General features: G+C 32.7%; 2 protein-coding genes across 3 annotated transcripts; both read left to right on the top strand.

The window, feature by feature from the left end:
* Window positions 1–3223: 3223 nt before the first annotated feature.
* Window positions 3224–7084, top strand: LOC120071674 (octanoyltransferase LIP2, mitochondrial). Of its 2 annotated transcripts, XM_039024048.1 has the most exons (3): window positions 3224–3491; window positions 5352–5552; window positions 6018–7084. In XM_039024048.1, exon 3 carries the CDS (start codon window positions 6364–6366, stop codon window positions 7069–7071), a length of 708 nt encoding a protein of 235 aa, XP_038879976.1. In that variant the 5' UTR covers window positions 3224–3491; window positions 5352–5552; window positions 6018–6363; the 3' UTR covers window positions 7072–7084. The 2 variants fall into 2 exon arrangements, with proteins under 2 accessions (XP_038879976.1, XP_038879977.1); XM_039024049.1 differs by lacking the exon at window positions 5352–5552.
* A 13890-nt stretch (window positions 7085–20974) lies between these two features.
* LOC120071602 (G-type lectin S-receptor-like serine/threonine-protein kinase LECRK3) lies at window positions 20975–23661 on the top strand. Its single transcript, XM_039023947.1, has one exon. It carries the CDS (start codon window positions 21089–21091, stop codon window positions 23528–23530), a length of 2442 nt encoding a protein of 813 aa, XP_038879875.1. The 5' UTR covers window positions 20975–21088; the 3' UTR covers window positions 23531–23661.
* Window positions 23662–25720: the final 2059 nt, after the last annotated feature.

Genomic DNA, 25720 nt, shown 5'->3' with positions numbered 1-25720 from the left:
TGTAAATTTACCATTTTGATCCCGAAATCACACCTGTCCTAAACCTATCTCAATCTCGCTTCTCTCTCCTCAATACACAATTTCTCTTCGTTCTTGATCTCCATCCTTGATCTTGTTTCTCTCTCCTCTCTCTAAATCTCGCTTCTCTCCTAAATTCAAATTTTGCTACACTTCTTGATCTCGATTCTCTCTTCCATCTCACTTCCCTTTTCCTCCAGAAAAAACACATAAAGAAGAAGAAAAGAAAACCAAAAGAAAAAAAAAAAGAAAAAGAAAGGCAGAAGAAAGCAAGAAGAAAAAGAAAGGCAGAAGAAAGAAGAAGAAGAAAAAATGAGCGGAAGAAGAAGAAGAAGCGGGTGGAGGAAGAAGAAGCCGACAGATGAAACGTGATAAAAAAAGGAAGAAAGAAAAAAATATATAGAACATGAAGGAGGAAAAGGAAGAAGGGTATAGGAGTTAAATTGGTAATTTCATGGGTGGATGATGTAAGCAAAGGACCACTTTTCATTTATTTTTAAAAATAGGGTCAAATTTCATTTGGGCCTCTTATTTTAAACCATTTATACAATTTTTTTTTCTTTCTTGAACTTATATATATACACAAACACATCAAACTAACATCTTTTACCAAAACGAGCTCACTTTTTTTTAAAGAATATGTGAAATAGAGGAATTAAACCTTTGACTTCGAAATTGATAATACAAATACTATACTAATTGAGCTATAGTCACAAAATGAGCTCAATTGACATAAAGCATGTTTTGATGTTTATATCAAATTGATTTCTAAATTCCAAAATTGAACCATAATTAGGACTCTAAAGTTTAGGAGATGCTCAATTTTGATTTCTTTAATAACATAATTATTAAACTTAATTGTACGCTAATGTGGCATTTTAGAAATAGAATGATAATTACTATAATAATTTTTTCTTTTATTTTTTAGTACAATAAAGAGTGAGATTATTCAAATCACATATTTCTTGATTATTAATATATATGCGAATTGAGCTATGTTTATTTAAGTCCTATACTTCTTGATTATTAACACATATGTTAGTTGAGCTATGTTTGTTTTGGCAAAGATCCATTAACTATTCCAATGTTAATAACAAGAGCTTATTAATCAATGAATAAGAGAAGTCACTTACCCATCATCACTAATTAGTCAAACGTACATGAGCTTACAATCTAATAACTCGTTGATGATGTATTTACAAGTCATTTATTTTAACAACCTACAAATAAACAGCCCTATTTTCCTTTGTGAATATAGCCAATTTTGAATTAGAGATATTAAAGATAAGCCTAATCCTTTTTTCTCAAATGAACCTTAGTTTTCTTTTCCAATCAATAAATAGGCTACTAGAGCTTGTCATGTCTCTCCCAACTATTTAATTTACCTTTTAAATCATCATCACCATCATCTTTTAGTCTTTTCTTTTCTTTATTCTTTTTTAATTATGTTTATACTATTCATTACAAGAAATTTGGTTTTTTCGATAAAAAATTTTCCAATAGTTTTAAAAGCGTGGGATAAAATAGTTTCTTCCAACAACAATTTGATCGTTGAGAGAAAACAATTATCCCGACACTTTTTCTAATTGCCGTTGAGATAGGTTGGTATTCTTGATGCCATTAATGTTTTTAGGACGTCGAGAAAAAGTGGATGAAAACAACTATTTTGGACCTATCTCGATGCTTTTTTAAATGTTGTTGCGATAGGTCACTTCTCCCGACGCTATCTTATAGAGTGTTAGGGGAGGATTTAGATTTCAACTTAAACTTTTTTGAGGACTTTTCGATGGGTAAACCGTCTAGAAAAGTTGTATTTTCTGACGCTATTAATGACATTAGGAGAGAGTTTTTTAAAACCCTCCTTCCTCTTTTCTGTTTAGATTACAACATTCCTTTTGATTGATTTTTTAGAGAACTTATTGTGCCATATTACGTATGAGAAAGGAAGTTTCGTTGCTGGTTTTCTAACTCTTCTTAGTAGAATTTTGAATGGGTTATTGATTAATTGTTTTAGCAAAGATTTCTAATTTTGTTGGTGAGAAATGTAATGATTAAATTAACTCATTATAAAAGATATCTCAATTTTTTTTGATTAAATGAGAACTTTAAAGAACATTTATTCAATAACCAAAACTAAAGTGGATGGTAAATTCTCTCATTAGAGTTTTACTCTAGCTAGTTGAGTTGTATAGATTGATTTAGAAATTTAAAATGATTTGGATGAAGTTTATAAATGTTATTAGAGTAAATTTGAAGTGATTTGTTTAGTAATTTTAGGGGATTTGTTTGTAGGTGATGAGTGAGAAAAAAATGAACTTGGGATTAACTTTAAGTTATATTGTTCTTATTTTAAAGTTGAAGGTTTAAATAAGTTTTTTTTTGGGGAAATTTCATGGGAAAATTTGAAAAAATTTTAAAAAATAAAAATTGTCTTGTTTTCCTGAAATTTCGGTGAAATTTTCTCTTGATGGAAAACAAGCTTTTTCAATATTATTTTCCATGGAAGAGAAGCTTTTTCGATGCGCTACTTTTTCTAATCTTCAAATTTTCCCAATTTTCAACTGGAAACTTTTATAAAGAATTTGAATTTGGAAAAATAAAATAAAAAAAAACTAATTTTATTTTTAATATCATTCATATTTTTTCTATTAAATTTTCACATACTTTAATCTCAAATTTGAATTGATGTGATGTTTTCCCCTTTTACCATCCAAAACTTTCATTTGCATATTTCAATCCTAAATTCTATCTAAAACTTCCATTTGCACATTTCAATTAAAAAAATATTCTTAAACTTTTATTTCATTTGGTATTTTTTTTTCATTTATGCTCTCAAATCGGTATTTACACAAATATTTATAATATACATCTAAATATTACTTTACTTTATGAAAATGATGATTCAAAATGATCAATTAGGACGTGTTTGGCAGGAATTGAGAAGTAGGAGTCTGAACTTCACGCCTTGTTTAATCCAAAAAATTTATGAGCAACATCACTTTTATGCCTTATCAATTCAGGCGTCGGAGTTCACATTTATTTAGATTCATAATTTATTGGAGTTGCTATTTTATACCTTCTCTAGAAATCTCGTTAACTAATTATAACAATTTTTATTGATTTTCATTAATTTTAATTTTTTTTCATTGATATCCATATTTCCATAAAATAGTCATAACTCTTCGTCTTCATGAGATGATGTCTTATTTAAAGAGATAATAATAAATAAAATCATCTCTCTCTCGTGGACTTAGCCACAAGAGACCCAGCCACCAGCTTTCTTCTGCCCTTCCTCATTCCGACGGTAGAGCGACAGTAGCAACGCCACAATCGATCTCCTTCTCTGTCACGGCGGCGAGGCGTCCATATCGGAAACCGGCGGCTTGGCGACTTCGCCCGCGGTGGACAGCAGCGGCGCTGCGGGAGGGCAGCACCGTCCCTGTCCGCATTGACGCCAAAATACAGAAGCACAGGTAAGCTCGCTACCAAGGGTGAAAGAGAGAACTTAGTATTTGTATATGTTGAGTTTATTCCTATTGGAGTCCTTCGTTTGTTTCTTTGTTCAAATGAGCTAATTGGAGAGGGAGATGGAGATTGGAAGGCAGACTAGTATGAACCTGTGTAGAAATTGAGGAAATATGTGTAATAGTTCTGATTTTGATTGCAAATGGCTGATGAATTAACCATTAGGCGAGGAAAAGGAAATTCAGAGCCACGAATCAAGAGAAAATTCTGATTTGCGCGTGGGTATCGTTGAAATTTCGAGTTTCTCCCCTTTATTTTCGTTACCCATGATCTTTTGACCCAAATTGGTTTTACCCCTTCGTTTTGGTGTTGGATATAGAGCTTGAAAGATTTCAAACAAGGACCAACTAGATTAATTCACATAGGTTGTTGGGAAAATTGCAAATATAGCAATAGACCCAAAGTATTAGCATAACATATATAACTCAGTGCAAAAAGATTTATAAATATAGTAAAATTTAGATCTAATTCTTAGCTGAGAGTCTAATACCATTTATCGGAGTCTATCAACAACAAAGTTTATCATTTTTCGTAAAAATTGCTACTAGTTTCCTTCCAATAAGGATGCAACAGTGCAGAATTTGGAGGTCTTTTTTTTAATAACCTTTTCAATTCAAGTATTCCCACAATTACTCAGCTTTACATGCTTTGATTCTATTTTGTTTGCATTAGTTAGGTTGTTGTCATGAAAAGAATCATTTTAGCCACTGGTGTATTCAGTACCAGGTTAGGATTCTGAGATAAAGAACTCATTTTAATCTTTTCTAGAGTAATTTGTACCCAAAATTTAATCAAACTCACCATCCATTCAACCAAGGTTTTCTTAGTTTACATGAATGGTTGTTGATAATGTAAGTACTTTCCATATTGTTTAAAATTTTTATCTATATGGTTGTAAAATTATCTTGATTGGTTTTTGTTGTTGAGTATGTAAAGTTATCATTTTATCAAGTATAGTTGCAAAATGAAAATGGTTTGGGTAGCTAACTAGCAAATTTATTTTCTTAGAACTCAAGGGCAGTAGGTGTACAACCTATAGAGATATCTGGTTGTACACAAAAGTTTGTCACTTAAAGGAAGACTACATGTAGGTGGAAATTATATGAGGCAAGAACCTATGACCTATCTTAAGGAAATACTAACAGTAAAGTATTTACATCAATAGCAAACGTTTTTAAGCTTTAGAAGGAAAGAAATAATTAACAAAAAACCAAGAAATAAATGGCCAAGGAATATGCCCAGATCCTGAGTGTAACTGACAGTATGTGAACAATAACAACCTTGTTTTCAAATTGATGACTATAATTTAGAGAGGAGCTGATCCATTGGTCATTAATTATGCCGAGGTTGTTGTGATTATGAGTAGGTGTTGTAATTGGTTATTTAGGACATGAATTTTTTTACTGCAGCTAATTGACCTTAATACACTATCTTTGGTTGATACTGATGCCCAAATATGTAGGGATTTGGTTGCATCTTAGTGAGTTGTGATGTTGAATTAATCCATTTTCTGTTGCTTTGTTTGTTGAAAGAAATAAATATTCTAGACTTCTTTGTAATAAAAGTTGTGAGAATTTGTAGGTTTATATGTTATTAGAACTTTGTGAGAATGTTTAATTAATGCATGGATTTGAGGGATTTCTAAGTATGTGAGTTATTTTAAAATGTGCATCAATCATACCTGTGTTCAACCTATGCCTAGTAACTATTCTATTCTTTCTTTCTTTGTTAATTTTCAAATCGCAGTTTTTGTCTATTTGCACAATACTTTTGAGATTTGATGTGTAGAGTTTGATTGATAACTACAGAGAAGTAGCAAAAAAGAGATATTCTTGTGAGGAATTTGATTCGAGATGTTTCTGCCTTGCGTCATGTCCTATATGAGAAGAGAATTACTGAACTTCTTAAGGTTGGAATGGACAAGAAAGCATTATAGTTAAGAGAAAGTTGGGAACTCATAAAGAGCTAAGTAGAAGTGAGAATATGTGCAACGTTCCTTGCAATATGAGGTACCACTAGCTAGATGACTTTCACTTTCCCTCATTATGATTGAATCGTCCATTCTCAGTCGCTTTTGACATTCTATCACTGATACTTCATGTAATTACATTTCTTTCCCATAATGGTACTAGTTTCCTCGACTTTTTTCTGATACAAATCTGGTGGTGGGGTGAAAAGAAGAAATGAAACTTGTGTGGTTAACTTTGAATAGCTTTCCATATTAGTCCTAGGGAATATTTGAAATAAGTACAATAGATATGCTGATGAATCTGTGATAGTTTTAAACAGTTAAATTGTTTAGATGGAATTCTATATATTTTAAACATTTAAAGCATGACTATTAGCATGATAGTTTTGTTAAAGCAACTCATATTATACATGTGTTGCACTCTTAATTGAGAGTTCAAAGTTCTCAACTATTTCTTGATTTTTTTTTTTTTTTTTTTAATATTATATTGTTTTTCTTCCTGCAGATTATTTGCAAAAAGAATATCCTCATGTTGAGATGGTTTGATGCTATCAACTTAGCCATATGTGAATGAAACCTTGGGATTGCAAGTTGTTTAGTTGGTTATTTGCAGGTGTGGATCTACTTCAATTCTCGAAGTTACATTTTGCTCTGCCTTCATTTTCATCTCTTAAGCAAATCAAACACTCTCTACAATCAATCTCAACAATGAAAGCATCATAGAGAGGTAAATTTCGATATTACTTCACAGAGAACTGAATCTGAATCCTTGAAATCCGCCCTTCTGTGTCCCGATATTAAGAAGTTACTTGGGTGTTAGAATCGTTTCTAGAAACCATTTAAAATAGGGAATGAGATTCCCACGAACTCTGAAGATATGGAAAATGGGAATTGTCAATTACAAAGATGCACTCCATCTACAAGAGAAGCTTGTCTCTGCTAGAAAAGCTAGTAAAATCCCAGACACACTCTTATCTCTACAACATCCACCCACATACACGCTTGGAAAAAGGCGGACCGATCATAATCTGTTAATCCCTGAGTCCGATCTAGAGAAGCTAGGAGCTGAACTTCACTACACTGAAAGAGGAGGAGACATTACATTTCATGGTCCAAATCAATCCATTTTGTACCCAATAATTTCCCTTAGAGATGTTGGATTTGGGGCTAGAAAGTATGTTGAGAAACTGGAATTGACAATGATTGAGATGGCATGTTTGTATGGAGTGAAAGCTAGAGCTGGGGAGAAAGGGGAAACAGGAGTTTGGGTTGGAGATAGGAAGATTGGAGCCATTGGAGTTAGAATTTCAAATGGGATTACTTCTCATGGCTTAGCTTTCAATGTGGATCCTGATTTGAGGTATTTTAAGCATATTGTGCCTTGTGGGATTGCTGATAAAGATGTGACATCTTTGAGAAAAGAGTCTGTGGAAGTGCTTCCTAGTGAAGAAGTTATGGAAGAGCAGTTGATTTCTTGTTTTGTTAAGTTGTTTGGTTATTGTAAAACTCAGGTGGAGAAGAATCCTACCATTGAATTAGATTTTGGGGATGAGATTTGAGAATTTGAAATAACTTTTAGTTGTGTAACTTACTCTTTTTTTTTTCCCCAATAATACTTTAAATTAGTTTCTAAATAAGCTCTCTTGCTTAGTTTGGAATGTTTGAAGTGGTAGATGATATATAAGTAAAATTATCTTCCTCTATCAGTTTAAGCTTTTGGGTCAATTGGTGATTTAAGATAGTATTGAAGTAGGTTGGTTCAGGAAGTCCTGTATTTTAGATAAAATAACTTAAGTAGATCTACTATTAAAATTTACATTTTAAAAAAATTTCAATAATATTTAATTAGTAATTGTCAAATTAATTATTTACGAGGTTAATTAGTTGATGACAAATATGAAATCATTTTTTTATATAATCAAGAGGGCTCAAGATATTTGAGGTATATTGATAATAATACTATGAATTCTCCATTTCTCTTAGCTCTCTAACCGTTGCTTACTCTATCGTCAAAGTGTTGGTGGCTGAGCACCTCGGTGTTAGATTTTCTTGTCTTACATGGTTTGTTTTGTTCCTTTCCGTTATTACCAATTTATAATTGGTCCCAAATTTTTATATCAACATTGAACAAGTTATAAAAATTGAAATTCGATGTACAGCAGCAACAAGTAGTAATGAAAATTGAAGATTTCTTTTGTTTTTTGCTATCCCCATAAAAGATCTTGGTTTTTTTTTTCCTTTATACAATAGCGGTTAGGGGATATGAACTCCAAGTCTTTTTATTTTCTTTTTTAAGCTGTGAGATAAAAAAATATTTTATGTATCCTACTTTCGTCAGATGCATAATCAATGAATTAAATTGTTTCAAAGTAGGAATAATTTTTTATGTGACATTATGATTGAACAATTTGGTAGGATGTATAAAGATATTCTAAGTATTTTTCATATAAAACATTTACGTAAATAATCCATATAGATCAAATATTTCAAAAGTAGAAATAATATATGCATGAAAGTTAGCATATACCGTAGTTTATATTTATTTATATATATATATATATTAAGACAATATCATTATTATCTAATTTATGGTATATATTACAACATATATGTAATGGAAATATATTAATTCATGTCATAGTATAAATGCGTAATAGACATATATGTTATATTTTCACACACGTGTATGTATACATGCATGCATACACACACGTAGTAATTAGTATATACCACATCACATATAAAACAAAAATAGCCATAGAAAAAGTAGATGTCTTACAAATCATGGAAGGGATGGATTTTTCCTCATTCCCTTTTCATTATCAATACTCTCTTTTCCTTTTATGATTTTCCTTATTTTTTTTTAAATGTTTAAATGGTTTTAAGGGTTGAAACGTAAATGTCTTGCAACCTATGTGAAAAAAACTTAGTCTATCATTCATTTGTGAAAAAAATTTGGATATTTGGACAATCGTGTAAAATAGTCCAATTTTAAGGCTATATATGTTAAAAGCCCTTTCTGCATATTTTACTCTATCGTCCAAACTAAAGACTCTTTCATTACGACAACCTTATCACCAAATTTCATATAATCTTTGTTTTATAGTGAAAAAACTAATTAGAATAATTGATAGCGATTTACAACAATGAGAGGCCAAATGAAACAATTTGAAAATATATAAGCATAATTAAAACATATTTTATAAAAAAAATAATAAAACTTATTGCTTATGAGTGGATGTGTGAATTTCTATTTCTATCGTTCACCGTCACTTCAAAATTTTGGCTTCATCAGAAAACATTATTATTATTATTAATATTATAATAGAAAATAGGTGTTCATTGTTTAGTGTCCCAAATGTCACGTGTCACCATTCATGTTGTCCATATGCCTTATAGTTATATATGCTCAATGTCCATGTAAATCTAGATCCTACTTGCCACTTTACCTATAAATAGTGACATTTAGTGGATCTTAAAATCACATATACATTGGTGAAAATTCTACCTACACTAATTTTCATATTATTCAATTTCATGATTTTGGTTATTTTATGTTTTTAGTTACTTTATTTTATAATTTTAGTTTTTATTTATTTATTATTATTATATAAAAATATTATTATATTATATTTTTCATATCCATATTCTTGTTGTGCTTCTCAATTTCATAATAAGTTATCGGCACGAGTTCCTGTCGTTTTTCCCGCTAAAGGTAGGTCCTAAAGGTATGTCGGTTTTTTTCTCTTTGTTATAATTAATAAATTTAATGTTATTTTGCATATTCAATATCTATTAAATTTTTAACATAAGTACAATATTTTATGATAATGCTGCCATGACAAATCTCACAAAATTAGAATTTTTCGCCCTTGATATTAACGACAATAATCATTTATCATGGGTTCTTGATGCCAAAATCCACCTAAATGCTATGAATCTTGGGGAGACTATTAAAGAAGAAAATATGACATCCAGTTAGGACAAAGCAAAACCTATGATTTTCCTTCGTCATCATATCCACAAGGGATTGAAAATGAAGTATCTTACAATAAAAGATCCCTATATCTTGTGAAAATTTATGAAAGAGAGTATGATAATTAAAAAAAAATAGTTATTCTTCCTAAAGCTCGTTATAAGTGGATGCACTTGAGGCTACAAGACTTCAAATCAGTTAGTGATTACAACTGCGCATTATTTAAAATCAGTTTAAAATTGTTGTTATACGAAGAGAAAATTACTGATGCTGATAAGTTAGAGAAGACATTTTCTACATTTCATGTCTCAAATATGCTCTTGTAGCAACAATATCGAGAGAAAGGTTTTAAACAGTATTCTGAATTAATTTCATGTCTTCTCGTGGCCAAATAAAATACGAGTTATTGATGAAAAATCATGAATCTCGACCAATCGGAACAACACCATTCCTTGAAGTGAATGTTGTGAATTTTAATAATAACTGTGGTTGAGGTTGTGGTCGCGGTCGAGGTCGTGATCATGGCAGAGAAAGAAATAATTATTATTTTCGTGGTGGTCATTCTAATCATTTAAATTTCAAAAGAACCACACAAAATGATGATCACAAAGGAAAAGTTCCACAAGATAAAAGTTCAAAGAGTGTTGAAAATAAATGCTTCCGATGCGGAATGACTGGACATTGGTCACGTACTTGTTGTATGTCAAAACACTTAGTTGACCTCTATCAAGTCTCCCTGAAGGAATAAGAGAAAAATGTGGAAGCAAATTTTGCATACTAAGATAATGACATATTTAACCCATTCCATATGACAAATTTGGATCTGGCAGACTTCTTTAAATCTCCTGAAGAGAAGATTGACACAGTTGGTGGCACATCAAGTATTTCTTTTGACTTTGAGAATATCTAGACTTAATGTTGTTGTTTTCTTTTATCTATCTTCATGTTTTTTTTAGTAACTTTTATATATTTTAAGTGTTGTTTTTCTTATTGTAATTATATTCTTTTAATGAAGAAACATGGATCATTTTCATATGTTGGGTGACTAAAAAATGAGCAAAGAAGATCTATGTCTGGCAGATAGTACAACTACACATACAATACTTACAAATAAAACATACATTTCCAAATTGACAATGTTGAAAGAAAAAGTAAATATAATATCAGGTTCTGCAAACTTGATCGAAGGTTTTGGAAAAGAAAATATTATTTTGCCTAGAGGAACAAAATTTACAATTGACAATGCATTGTTCTCTAGTCAATCAAAGAGAAATCTTCTAAGTTTTAAAGATAAACGTTACAATGGTTATCATATTGAGGCTGATAGTAAGAATAATGTGGAATATCTACATATCATATCCACTATCTCAAATGAAAAACGTATATTGGAAGAGTTGCCTGCTTTATCTTCTGGATTGTATTATACTCATATACTTTGAAACACATGCAACAATGAACCTGAAGTTCATGAATCCAGACATATTTACAATTTGGCATGACCGATTGGGTCATCTAGAATCTATAATGATAAGGAGAATTATTGAAAATTCAAATTGATACCCATTGAAGAATCAAAAGATTCTTCAATCTAATGAATTATCGATGCTTGCTCTCAAGGAAAATTGATAATTAGACTATCACCAGCTAAAGTAGGGACTGAATCACCTGCATTTTTAGAACGAATTCATGGTGATATATGTGGACCCATTAACCTACCAAGTGGACCATTTGGATATTTTATGGTATTAATAGATGCATTCAGCAGATGGTCACACGTGTGCTTATTATGAAGTCAGAATCTTGCATTTGTAAGATTACTTGCTCAAATAATTAAGTTAAGAGCACAATTTTCTAATTATACAATTGAGATCATTCGTCTTGATAATGCTAGTAAATTTACATTACAAGCTTTTGATAATAATTGTATGTCAATTAGGATAAGTGTTGAACATCCTGTAGCTCATGTTCATACAAAAAATGGTTTAACAAAATCATTTATAAAACATTTGCAATTAATTGCAAGACTATTACTTATGAGAACTAAGCTTTCTTCATCTATATGAGACATGCTATTTTACATGCAACATCACTTGTACACATTAGGTTAGTAGCTTATCATAAGTACTCACCATTACAATTAGCCTATGGTCATGAGCCAAATGTTTCCCATCTGAGAATTTTTTGATGTGCAGTATATGTTCCAATTGCTCCACCACAACGCACTAAGATGGGTCCTCAAAGTAGGTTAGGAATATATGTTGGATATGATTTCCCATCAATTATTAAATATCTTGAGCCTCTGACGGGTGATGTATTTACTGCACGATTTGCTGATTGTCATTTTAATGAGACAAATTTTCCAACATTAAGGGGAGGAATTAAGAAGTTGGAAAAAGGAATTACATGGAATGTATCGTTATTGTCTCATTTAGATCCCCATACATATCAATGTCAACTTGAAGTCAGAAAATAATTTGAAAAATATAGCAAATCAATTACTAGATGCATTTATAGATGCAAAGAAAGTAACTAAGTCACATATACCAGCTGCAAATGTTACATAAAAAATTGATATCCCAACACAACATGAAGTTGTCACTAATGAGTTTGGAACACACCAAAAGCGTGGTAGACCAGTGGGTTCCAAAGATAAAAATCATCGAAAACGAAAAATAATTAATAGTGAACAAGATTTGGTTGAGGATGTAAATACCCATAAAAAAATCCTCGACATGACTAGTGAGGAAGGTGAAATACCTAAAGATAATAATGAGATTTCAATAAACTACGTCATGACAAAAAAAAGATGGAATCGAACTAATGTAATTATTGACAACATGTTTGCGTATAATATTGCTTTTGATATTATATCTGAAAATAAGGATCCTAAACCAAAATCTATTGAAAAATGTCGACATAGAAAAGATTGGTTTTAGTGGGAAGAAGCAATTGAGGTAGAATTAAACTCACTTTTAAAACGTCAGATTTTTGGACCTATAGTCCGAACATCAGAAGGTGTTAAACCTGTGGGATACAAATGAGTATTTGTGAGGAAAAGAAATGAAAATAATGAGGTCATAAGATGTAAAGCAAGACTAGTTGCACAAGATTTTTCACAAAGACCTGTTATTAATTTTGAGGAGACGTATTCTCCGGTAGTGGATGCAATTACATTAAGATATTTAATTGGCTTGACTATGTATAAAAGTCTGAATATGCATCTTATGGATGTAGTCACAACATATTTATATGGATCTATTGATAATGATATTTATATGAGAATCCCAGAAGGATTTAAGATACCTGAAACATATACATCAAATTGCTGGAAATTGTATTCAATAAATTTACAGAGATCAGTATATGGATTGAAACAATCAGGACAAATGTGGTACAATCGGCTGAGTGGATATTTATTGAAAGAAAGATATTTATTGACTGGATGAGTCTGAATCGGGCCATCAAAGTCTGAACTAGACCAACCAAAAACACTTTGAGGCTTAACCGGATTGGACCTTGAGAAAACCGGTCGAACCAGCTACTCTCGGTCCAACCTCAAAGTCTTGCAAAGGTCAATCGTGTAGCGCTGAAAGCTATCGTGTAGCTCCATCGCCTTGTGTTATAAAAGGGCTACACGATCGCTTAGTGTTTGCCTCAATTAAACGATCGTTTAGCTTTATCGCATAAAACTAGACGATTGCTTAGTGTCTACCGAAGCTAAACGATCGCTTAGTTCTATCGTATAAAACTACACGATCGCTCAACTCCATCGCTTAGTTATCGCATAACTATCGCTTAGTTCTATCGTATAGAACTAAACGATCGTTTAACACCATTGTCTAATGCTTCATGCCATCGTTTGGTATCTGCCTTAGCTAAACGATCGCTTAGCTCCATCGTATAGAACATCATCGCGTCGCTTAGCATTTCATCTACACGATCGCTTAGCTTCGTATCTAATCGATCGCTCAGCACTATCGCGTAGCAGTTCATCGCATCGCTTAGCGCACATCGTTGCTAAACGATCGTGTAATACCATCGTATAGTAAATTCAACGTATCGTTTAGTTCCTACGCCAAAGCTAAATGATCACTTAATGCCATCGTATAGCAAATTGAATGCATCGTTTAGCTCCCGCAGGTACATGATCGTCTAGCGTTCATCATCACAATGACCAGCGCCCTTTGCTATACAATCGTCTAGCTTTTCTTGTCACACCCCACCCCAGATTACCCTCTGAGCCTGAGAAAGGATGTGACTGCATATCAACCCTTTTGCTAACACTTACTGCCTAATAACTCTTACAGAAATAACTCTGATACCAATGAAAAAATTCAACAACACAATAACCACTCACCTTGATTGGTTAGGAACTTTCCTTTCCGAAGTTCCTTAGGTTTCCTTGGTTTCCCTTTTGAACCTTAAATTCCAGATTCAAATATAAGCTTAGATTACTCATAGTTCTAGATCTTATTTTAAGATACTTCCTTCTGCAAACATGTTCTAAAATGTCTCAGGAAGCTTACCATAAAATCTTAGCTCATACATTCTCGTGGTTTAGCCGGAATCATCAAAACATCAAGACTGGCGCAGCTTACCCGACCGCTTGACCCCTTTGTCTTTTCCTCATTCTCCAGCCTTAATCCTTAGAGCTTCTTCTCCAAAATCCCTACCCTAAAAACTAGACTCTCACAAACGCACGAGTATTCTAGGAGAACTTCTTTTCCCAAGTTGATGTTACTTCCTGTCCTTTCTGTCCGACAACATCTCTTCTTTTGGAACCTCTTGACCAACGCATGGTCTTGCTACCAACGCATAGTCTCTACCTAATACACTCTTCGTTGTGTCCTTTGAAGAGATTTTGAGTTCTCTTTTGAAGTACTTGGCCCTATTTATAGGTGTCCAAGATTTCTCTAAGGCCAACACCTTCTACTTGGCCGCATGTCCAAGTGTCTTTTCCTTACACTATCAACGCAATCTTGCATCAGCACAAGTCAAGGTGTCTTGCTCCCTTTTTACCAACGCATAACCCTCAAATTTGCATGGATTTTTATGCATCCACCTCATTTGCTTAAGGCACTAGATTTCTTCCCAACAAGCCATATGTCTGGATGACATCCTTTAATGCGTCCATCCTCCATTTGCGTTCATCCTTCATATGCGTTCACCACAAATGCGCCCATCCAATTGTCGCAACCTACTTATGTCCGGACGCCATCAACCAACGCATGCGTCCATTCACTCTTACCTTGTGCATCTAATCGACGCAACTTAGTCACAAATTCTAGATGCTCATAAGCTCATCTTTGGCTGCATATGCATGGCTTACCTTTGCTCTATGTGCTCAACTAGGATAATGACCAACACTCCTTCAACGCATACTACTAGCTTGTCCTATGCGCCCACAAACCCTTGGATGTTCAACGCATAGCACATGTCCAGCACATAGTACATCACCAACACATAGCACATCACCAACGCATAGTACATCACCAACATATAACACATCACCAACACATAGTGTAGCACTACCGCATCCATCATTTCCATCGCATCCATTGCTACTTACCATCGCATAGCACTGCCGCGTCCATCGACGCATGCCTCGCACCGCGTCATCACATGCCCTCGCCTCATTGCATGCCCTTGCACCGTATGCCATCCATCGTCGCATGCTACCAACGCAACCCTTTGGCTGCAAACCATCGGCCACATACTGTCGCGTCCAACGCATCCATCACGCCTGCCTCCATCGCCGCATGCCTCTATCCATCACATCCAATGCATCCATTGCAGCCGTCGCACCTCATGCGTTGATCTAACATTCAAAAGCAGTGATTGCCGCATGGGTTATTCTTGGCCCTACTTCAATCTCTCTCCATGTCCAAGTAACCTCTCAAAACTTTATGGCCAACGCATGGCACTACATCAACGCATAGTCCAACACTTAGTCACTTTCACCTTGGCTTCCAACGCATGGTTACTCTTGGCAATGCCTCTTGCCAATACTTCGGCCAATCATGTGTCCAACCTTACAAACGCATGGTTTCCTTCTCAACTTATGCGTTAATGTCCTCTAATACTTCACGCATGGGTTCTTTTGACCTTACACTTAGCCAATATTTCATCAATTAAAGCTTAACTCAAAACTACTCAAGGAAAATCTATTCAACACTTAGAAATTTCCTTCATTTCAACATAGGATTTAACTTCCACCTTCTTAAGTAGGAAAAATGAAAATCCGGGTTTCACATTTCTTCACATCGTGTAGCATCTGGAACTAGACGATCGCTTAGCAACTGAAACCTCAACAATGAATTTGAGCAGAAGCTAAAAAATTGGAACAACAGCTCGGCCTCCTTCACTTGTTTCTTTAATTACACCTTAATTTCAACTCTAATGACTCCAAATAAATTACAGACTCTTGCTAACAGATAAAAGCTCATCAAACAAGAGCCAATTACAAATTTAAATGAGAAATTAAAGAGAATTAGAATGCCAAAACTCAGAAAACCATATCAGTACATCAGTTTCATATTTCTCATATAAAACACCCACTAAACCAAAATTAAACCGAATTGAATGCTTATTTGATGCTCTGATACCAATTTTAGGATTGTATCAGTAATAGCAGAAGCACAAGAATCATCTAAGCATTCAAATTCACAAATTTTGGCAAAATCTTAAGCATGCTCTTACTGTAAACAAGTTAGTTTCAAGACATATCTCTTGTAGAACTTCTTCAAAGCTCCTTCTCCAGCTGCTATCTTCTCCAGCTCTTGTTGTAGACCACCTCAAGATCTTCCCCCACTATTCTCTTGGTGCTCTAGATTGAGTTGTGGGACTCAAAACAAGCTTGAATTAAGGGATGAAGGAGAAATGCTCACTGCAGTAATCTTATTGAAGAACTCTTTCTTCAACCCGAATTTTCTCTAAAATTCTCTATAGATTCCATCACTGATTTTTACTCTAGTCTCTTCATTATATTGCAGATCAACATGCAAAGGAGAGGCTTGCATGAGTTGCAGCTCATGCTTGGAGAAGACAAGGCCAAGAAGATGCATTATGTGTGAGCTACTTCAAAGATGGATAATGGAAAAACCAATTTTTCTATTTGTGTATTTTGTTTTCTCTTTTTCCATTTTATTTCAAAAATAAAAATTAGATTTTATTATTTTGATTTTAAAATTGAAAATTTTAATTAATTTCATAAATTAATTATTAAATAAAACTTAATTAATTTAATATCAAATATTAAATTAATTTTAACACATATCCATCTTTATATATTTAAATCATATTTAAATATATAAATTCTTCTATTCCATTCAATCTCAAATTAAACATGTAATTGTATCTCATATAATTACTAATTCTCTTAATTCTAATTTGAATGATTCAAATTAACTTATCACGCTATTCTAGAGCTAGTCCGTTACGAGCTAGTAGGGGATCTCGCGGACCTACATATCATGGCTCCAACGATCCGAGATTAATTGGCTAAACTCATTAGACCAAATTAATCTCCATTCGTTAACTAATAGGCCACTCCACTAAAGCCCATAATTGCACCCCCTCACTGTAGATATATTATGCCCACATGATTTAACCATAATCAACAAGTCGACCCTTCACAGGTTATTTGTAATAACGACTGGGTCAAATATTTGTTTTACTCATGAGATTACATCTTATTCCTCAAGTCCCTACTGATCCTTTAATGAACAACTGGTTTGTGATCCAATCACTAAACCAAACTCTCTTAGCCCAGTGAGAGGGTGAGACCCCTTGTTCAAGATCTGGATTCAGTACTTGAGAGAATAACCTTTCTCCTATCCCTAAATCGGGTAGGCGTGAACTCCGTCTTGCACCCTATGTCCCCAACTATCTATCCGGTCTTACCCCTGAAATGGGAGTCTTATTAAGCCGGCACTGTTGAGCCAACCCTCAACTATGAAAATCTAAGGGCAATCCCGAATAAACAGGAGTTCGAGTTACCTGGGTCATCTAGGTGAAATAGTCAGTCTTAAATAGTAAACGGCGTTATAAAGTAAAAGTGACTTATTTCTTGATCCTGATCTTATGCAAACCCATTGCATAGGACACCCCCACTCCTCAGTACGAATTAGGATCACATCGTATGTAGCATTTTACAACTCTTTGTAATAATTACAAAGTAGGCCGCATCTAATGGTGTTCCCAGAATAAGGTACCCAACCTTATTCATGTACCATAAATCATTTTGACTATTTACTCGAACCTGAACCTGATCCACTCTTATGTCTCCACATAAAGTTGAAGTATTCATATAATAGTCATGGGTCTTAGTTTATTGGACTTAAACTTTCGTAACATTTATGAAATCAATAACAAATATATTGATTATAGAAGATGTTTATTATTTTACAAACTGCGAGTTTTTAAGACATAAAACTCAACATTAGAAAGTCTATTGGCAATAGTAAATCAACTTTGGTCTTTGGAGATATTTGGATCCCGTCCAACCTCCAAGACTGCTTACTCTAGATGTTAAAGGTGATAGAAGCGTTGTTGCTGATTATCTTAATTTATCCGGTACTTGGGATTTGGAAAATTTAAATGCGTACTTTTTGCTAGTGGATGTAGATGAAATTATGGGAATTCTCATTAGTCTTAATGATAGGATGATCATCGGATTTGACACTTTGACAAGAGGGGGGAGTATACCATAAAAAGTGGTTATAAGTGTGCTCTTCCTGGACGAACGTCTGATAAAGGCTCTAGCTTGGATCATCAATCTTTCTATGAATACTTACCTACTGGAGTTGTTTTACGTGAATGAAAGTTGGACTTAATTCAATGGTGTCTGATATGTAGAATGAAGGAAGAAACGGTTAGCCATGCTCTTTTTTTAGGAGATTGGTTATGCAACTCAAAATATTTGTGTTGTTTTGATATTTTGTTGAAGCATGCACCAGGAGTCTTAATGATGATAGGTTGGCTAAAGCATGTATCATGGCTTGGGCGATTTGGGGTGGCAGGAATAAATCTATTCTCTCAAAACTGATTCCTTCATTTCATCATCATGTGATTGAATTTTAGACTATTTGACTTGTGTTGAAACTAAACACTTTGACAATAATAGTTTTAAATCCATTGTCACTCCATCGGAAAACTTTGGTAATAGGTCAGTACATATACCTCATGTTGATGTTGCTTGCTCCTCTAATTCGAATTCAATTGGGTTTGGTGGTATTATTGGTATGACGTAGGGAGCTATTTTGGTCACTCTAAGTGGGAATCATGCGTTATTTTCAAGTGTGTTGGGTGCTGAAGCAAGAGCTATTTACGAAGGCTCAGATTAGCTCTTAAAATGGAGTTTAATGATATTGTAGTCCTTTCTGACTCTCTATCACCATTTATATGCTTAATTGCATTTTGGATCCATATCTGGAAGTGGCTAATTAGGTTGTAGATATTCAGGGCATCCTTCCTTTCTTTCGGTTGGTGGCTTTTATTAATATACAAAGATCTCATAATCGTACAACACATTGGTTGGCTCATGAGGGCCTGTCGGGGTTAGGTCTATTACGGGTTAATTCTTTCTCATTTGATATATCAAATATGTACTCCAGTGATATGTCTTTTTTAGGTGAATTTGTTGATTAATTTTTTCCTCTAGTTTGTTCTGGATAAAAAAAAAAAATTGTGAAAAAGTCTAACTTAGTTTAACAAGTTATTAAACAATAATAAAAATACACGTGGCCAAAAGTTGACGGAGTCAGTTTGCCCTTTCCATTAACTTCGATTTGACCCTTCAAATGGAAGAAAAAAAATGTTAGAAACACGTTTTTTAAAAATATAATAAGAAAAAGAACAGTTAAAATGTCAAATTACTACATCAAGGACTGATTAAAAGTCAATATACCAAATCTTTGAATTCAAACTGTAAAATAAAAATAAAGAAAGATAAAGAAAGATAAAGAGGAAGATAAAGAAGAGGAAAAATGACATCAAAATGGTGTAGTTTTGATAAATTTTAAGCACTTGACTTTTTTAATTTATAGATCAAAATAAAATAAATATGGAAGTTGAAGATTGAAATCAACATTTTATAAACTTAAGAATTAAAATAAGACTATCCACTCATTTGTGATATATGCATTTTAGAATGAATATAATAAAAAGTTACCAAAACATCATTAATGTGAGCATAATATTTGAATTTTATGTCTTGAAATTGTCAATTTCAATTTTTTGTCGGGTAGATTAGCGAATTTAAAAAGAAATAAAAATTAAAAATTTAAAGACTTATTAAATATAAAATGAAACATTTAAGAATTTATTAGACGATTCTCATAGTTCATAACCTTTACAGATCAATATTATAAGTTATAGATTTTTCAAAGACATATTAAACACAAATTTGAAGTTTAAAAGCCCTACTTTTCAAAATTTAGGGACCAAATATATATGAACTCCAAAATTCATAGTTTAAACTTATACCTTAACTCAAATATATTATCTTCTATATTTAAAACCTTATCTTTTGTGTTAACATAAACATACCTCAAATAACACAAAATTCATAATATCAACTCGAGGTTAGAGATTCACAACCCCCACCTCATACATAGTAATATATATATACATAAATAAATGTTAAATTAAAAAAATTACCTTTAAACTTTTGTACTTTGTATCAAAAACACCACTGAACTTTCAAAACTTTCAATAATACTTTTAAACTTTAAAAATTAGTTAAAAAATATCCTTTATTGTTAATTTTGGATGGAAATCATTAATACTTGAACTCTCAAAAGTTTTAATAATATACCTTTAAACTATATATATATATATAAAAGTATATGAAACAGACAGAAACCGTTAATTCCTTATTTAAAAAATATTCTTAAACTTTCAATAAAAAAGTTTGAGACTACTCCAGTAACTTTCTAAAAAAATATTAATGCAACTATTGAAAGTTTAGAAGTTTGATATAGATATTAATCGTTTTTGTTTATATACTAACAACAAGCGTATTTTAATTTTTCTTTTTCCAATTTTTAAAGTATTTTTGAAACTTTTTGAAATTTTATGGAAAGTTTTGACGCAAAGTACAAACTTCGAGGGTTTTTATTTTGGGAGATTTTCAAAAAAAAAAAAACTATTTACACCAAAAAAATAAAATTTTAGTATTCTTTGGTAGAGATTAATGGAGGTCGATAGAAGTCTATCGGTGTCTATTAATGATAGAAATTCATGGAAGTCTATCACTAATAGACGTTATTAGTGTCTGTCTGTCTATATATATATATATGTATATTTTGCTATTTCTATGCGTAAACATTTTTATTTTATTTTTATTTTATTTTTATTTTTATTATTTTTTAATAATGAAGCCATAAATAAACATTGAAAAGGGAAAAAAGACTTGTGACTTTGTGGGAGAAGGGGTCAAAAGTTTCATTTTTGTGGGAAATTTCAAACTAAAAAGTCATTTTCAAAAACCAATTTTTAAATAAGGCAACAACTTCAGTCCATTATTCTGTTCATCTCCAATCCTTCTTCATCTTCTTCTTCATTTGTTCATTCAAAATCAAAGTAACTGAAAATCTTCCATGGCTTCACTAAGCATTCCTCTTCTTCTGTTACTAAGTTCCGTCGTTGTGTCAGCTCAAACCAACGGAACTCGAATTCCGACCGGTAGCTCTCTAATCGCCGGTAACTCTTCCGTTCAACCATGGTGTTCTCCTTCAAACGATTTCGCATTTGGATTCCACAACATTGATGATGATCATCATCTTTTTCTTCTCGCAATTTGGTTTTACAAAGTACCTGAAAACAACATCGTTTGGTTTGCAAAATCAGACGACAACGATCCTGTTTTTGCACCGAAAGGATCGAAGATTGAGCTCACTGCATCAACCGGATTGGTTCTTCGAAACCCTAACGGTGGAGAAATTTGGAAATCGGAACCTATTACGTCCTCTATTGCATTCGCCACTATGAATGATACAGGCAATTTCATGCTTGTGGATGCAATCAATGGATCTATTTGGGAGAGCTTCAAATATCCAACGAACACGTTACTTCCTACGCAGACATTAGAGGTAGGAGGCGTTCTTTCCTCTCGTAAATCGCTTGGTAATTTCTCACTTGGAAAATTTCAGTTCCGTTTGCTTGGAGATGGAAATGCTGTTTTAAACACCATACATTTGCCCTCTGGTTATCCTTATGATGCATATTATATTAGCAATACTTATGATCCTGCTAGTAAACAGAATTCTGGTAGTGAAGTGATTTTTGATGAACATGGATTTTTGTATGTGCTGAAAAGAAATGGAGAACAAGTTAACATTACACAGTTCAGTGTTGGTAATCCTGTAGAGGCTTATTATTACAAAGCCATCATGAATTTTGATGGAGTTTTGACTGTAAGTTCTTATCCCAAGAGTACTAGTGGAGTTGCTAATGGAAGCTGGAAAGATTTGTTTAGAATACCTGATAATATCTGTCTTTCTAATGTGAATCCAATTGAAAGACTTGGTTCTGGAATTTGTGGATTCAATAGTATTTGTTCATTGAAATCCAATGGAAGGCCGAGTTGTAATTGTGCACAAGGGTATTCTTTCATCGACCCGAACGATGAATTTGGTAATTGCAAACCACATATTGCACAGGGTTGTGAAGAAGAAGAAGAAGAAGAAGGTGTTGATAACTTCAATCAGAATCTGTATGAAATGGTGGATCTTCAAAACACTAATTGGCCAATGTATGATTATGAGCGTTTTCGCACTTCGAATGAACAAGATTGCAAAAGTTCTTGCTTGGAAGATTGCTTTTGTGCGTTAGCGGTGTTTGGAGGTCTTGATTGTTGGAAGAAAAGGCTACCACTCTCGAATGGAAGACAAGATGCAAGTATTACATCTGTTTCTTTCCTTAAAATAAGAAAAAATGTCTCTCATGGGAGTTTTCCAGATGCTGATAGAACACAAAAGAAACAAACCACAATAATTATTGTCATGTCTGCACTCTTTGGTAGCTCTGTTCTTATTATCTTCATATTATTGGGTTTCAAATATCTAGGAATCTTTGTCTTGAAAAGAGAGATATTATATGAAACTTGCACAAAGAATTTCTCTTCAGAATGTAACTTAATCCAGTTTGCATATATGGATATTTACAAAGCAACAAATGGTTTCAAGGAAGAATTAGGAAGGGGATCTTGTGGGATTGTTTACAAAGGGACAATAGAGGCAGGTGCTATTGCTGTCAAGAAATTGGACAGAATGTTTGAAGCAGAAAGAGAGAAAGAGTTCAGAACTGAAGTGAATGTGATTGGCCAAACACACCACAAAAATCTGGTTCGTCTGCTCGGATATTGCTACGAGGGAAACAACCGAATGCTTGTTTACCAATTCATGAGCAATGGCTCATTGTCTACTTTACTCTTCAATGGTGATCTAAAACCAAGCTGGAAGCTCAGAACTCAAATAGCCTATGAAATTGCAAGAGGGATCTTGTATCTACACGAAGAATGCTACACACAGATCATTCATTGCGATATAAAGCCTCAAAACATACTTCTTGACGATGATTACAACGCCAAGATCTCTGATTTTGGGTTGGCAAAGTTGTTGAAGATGGATCAAAGTAGAACTGAAACTGGGATAAGAGGGACAAAAGGATATGTGGCTCCAGATTGGTTCAGATCTTCGCCGATAAACGCCAAGGTCGATGTGTACAGTTATGGAGTGCTGTTGCTAGAGATCATATGTTGTAGAAGGAATGTGGAGATGGAAGTTGGAGGAGAGAGAGAGGTTTTGACAGATTGGGCTTATGATTGCTATGAACAAGGAAGGTTAGATGTTTTAATTGAGGGAGACATGGAAGCCATAGATGACTTTGTTAGAGTGGAAAGATTTGTAAAGGTAGCAATTTGGTGCATTCAAGAAGACCCATCCAAAAGACCAACCATGGAGAAGGTTATGTTAATGCTTGGAGGGAATGTAGATGTTTCTCCTCCTCCATGTCCTTACCCATTTAGCTCCATTGTTTAAAAGTCTTTTATGATTTGTTTTTATGGTTGGACTATACTTAACATCTAAGTACTCTCTACCACTTATCACTAAGTTCTTAAACTAAGGGAGGAAAAGGAGTTGATCTTGAACCTTCAAAGACAAACATGTAACTTAATCATAATCCTCTACGTTTAAGTCAAAATCAATTTATTCAAAATAATTGTCAAAATTGGTCAAAATAAAAGTATAGGATTCAGATTGATACAACGTGATAAGTTTAGGGAAAAAGTGATGTTTTACCATAAATTATGGAAAATTTACTTTAAAAATAGGATTTTTTTTTCCAGAAATAGAAATCTAATTTCAAATCGTTTTTGCGAACCATTAGACTAAAAAGGTAATTTTTGCTAAAATTATTCTTTTAAAAAAATCTGGCCAAATAGTAAGATAAATTATCACATAATTCTTTATAAATAGAGGAAGACGAGCGAATGAAAAATTGTATACTTCCTATTCGATTCTCTAATTTTTCTCTACTTTGATGATCTGATGAAATTGATTTTTTTTATTTACAAAAATGGATACAAACTGATAAATTTATAGGTAGAAATTTTATTTTCCTAAGACTTATTTTGTTGTTAAAAAACGAGTGAAATGATTATTTATTAGTTTAAATATTTTTAATATAATTCTTTCGGCATTGATGTTTAGTACATTAGTCATATGTTTATAATAGGTTAGTTTCTAATGTTAGTATTTGATCCATACAATTTTGTTAAATCTTTCCAAACAACTATGACATTGTTAATGTTGACTATAATTTTCTTATCTAACACATTTGTTTAAAATGGTGGTTTATATATATATATATATATGTTTATATATATATATATATATGTATATATATATATTTACATTATAGAGTGGACAAATTAATCTAAAGAAGAAGAGAAAAAGAACTCATATAAGAAAGTAGCCGATATTACATATTAGTTAATTGAAAAAGGTTAAGAAAATGAGTAAATCAATTAAAATTTTAAGATTTTCGAAAAACAGAAAAAGCAACAAAAAGTATAAAAAAGGGGAATTTTAAAAAATGGAACACATTTTATGTTATATTATAAATATTATAATAATAATAATAGATGCCCATTAGTGTCCAATACCAAGTGTCATCTTTTCATTACCACATATGTTGGCCATGTATCATTCAACCACCTATGCATAGTGTTCAAGTGTGTCAATTCCTACTTGCCAAAATTCTTTATAAATAAGTGGTATTTGTGGATTTCATAGATACATATATATTTATTGTTGAAATTTCAAGAATTTTGGAGAAAGTGGAGATTTTTTTGAGGAATTTTCTATTTTCTATAATTTTCCTTATTTATTCTAAATTTAGTTATTTAGTTATTTTATTTTATTTTATTTATATATTATATTTTCTTGATATTCGTATTTCTGTTGTGCCTTGTTTTTCTCCTCAAATTTACAACAAGTTATCAACACGAGCTTTTGTCGTTTTTCCCGCTAAAGGTAGGTTATAAAAGTATGTGTTTTTTCCTCTTTGTTATAATTAATAAATTTAATGTTATTTTGCATATATAATATCTATGAAATTTCTAATATAAATGCAATATTTTTATGATAGTGCTACCATGAAAAATCTCACAAAATTAGAATTTGTCACCCTTGATATTATTGATATTAATTATTTATCATAGGTATTTGATGTCGAAATCCACTTGGATGCTATGAATCTTGGAGAGACTATTAAAAAAGAAAATACGACATCCAATCAGGACAAAGCAAAAGCTATGGTGTTCCTTCGTCATCATCTCTATGAGAGATTGAAAATGGAGTATTTTACCATAAAAGATCCCCATATCTTGTGGAAAAATTGAAAGAGAGGTATGAGATAAAAAAAGAAAACATTTATTCTTCCTAAAGCTCGTATGAGTGGATGCACTTGAGGCTACAATATTTCAGATCAATGAGTGATTACCACTCCGCATTTTTTAAAATCAGTTCAAAATTGTTGTTATGTGGAGAGAAAATTACTGATGTTGATATATTAGAGAAGACATTTTCTACATTTCATGTCTCGAATATGCTCCTGTAGCAGCAATATTGAGAGAAATGTTTTAAACAATATTCTTAACTAATTTCATGTCTTCTCATGACCGAACAAAATAACAAGTTATTGATAAAAAATCATGAATCTCGACC

The sequence above is a fragment of the Benincasa hispida genome, chromosome 2 (genome assembly GCF_009727055.1).
Source record: "Benincasa hispida cultivar B227 chromosome 2, ASM972705v1, whole genome shotgun sequence".
NCBI classification, from domain to species: domain Eukaryota; kingdom Viridiplantae; phylum Streptophyta; class Magnoliopsida; order Cucurbitales; family Cucurbitaceae; genus Benincasa; species Benincasa hispida.
Note: the sequence above shows the minus strand (reverse complement) of the source record. Positions and strands in the feature narration are given on the sequence as shown.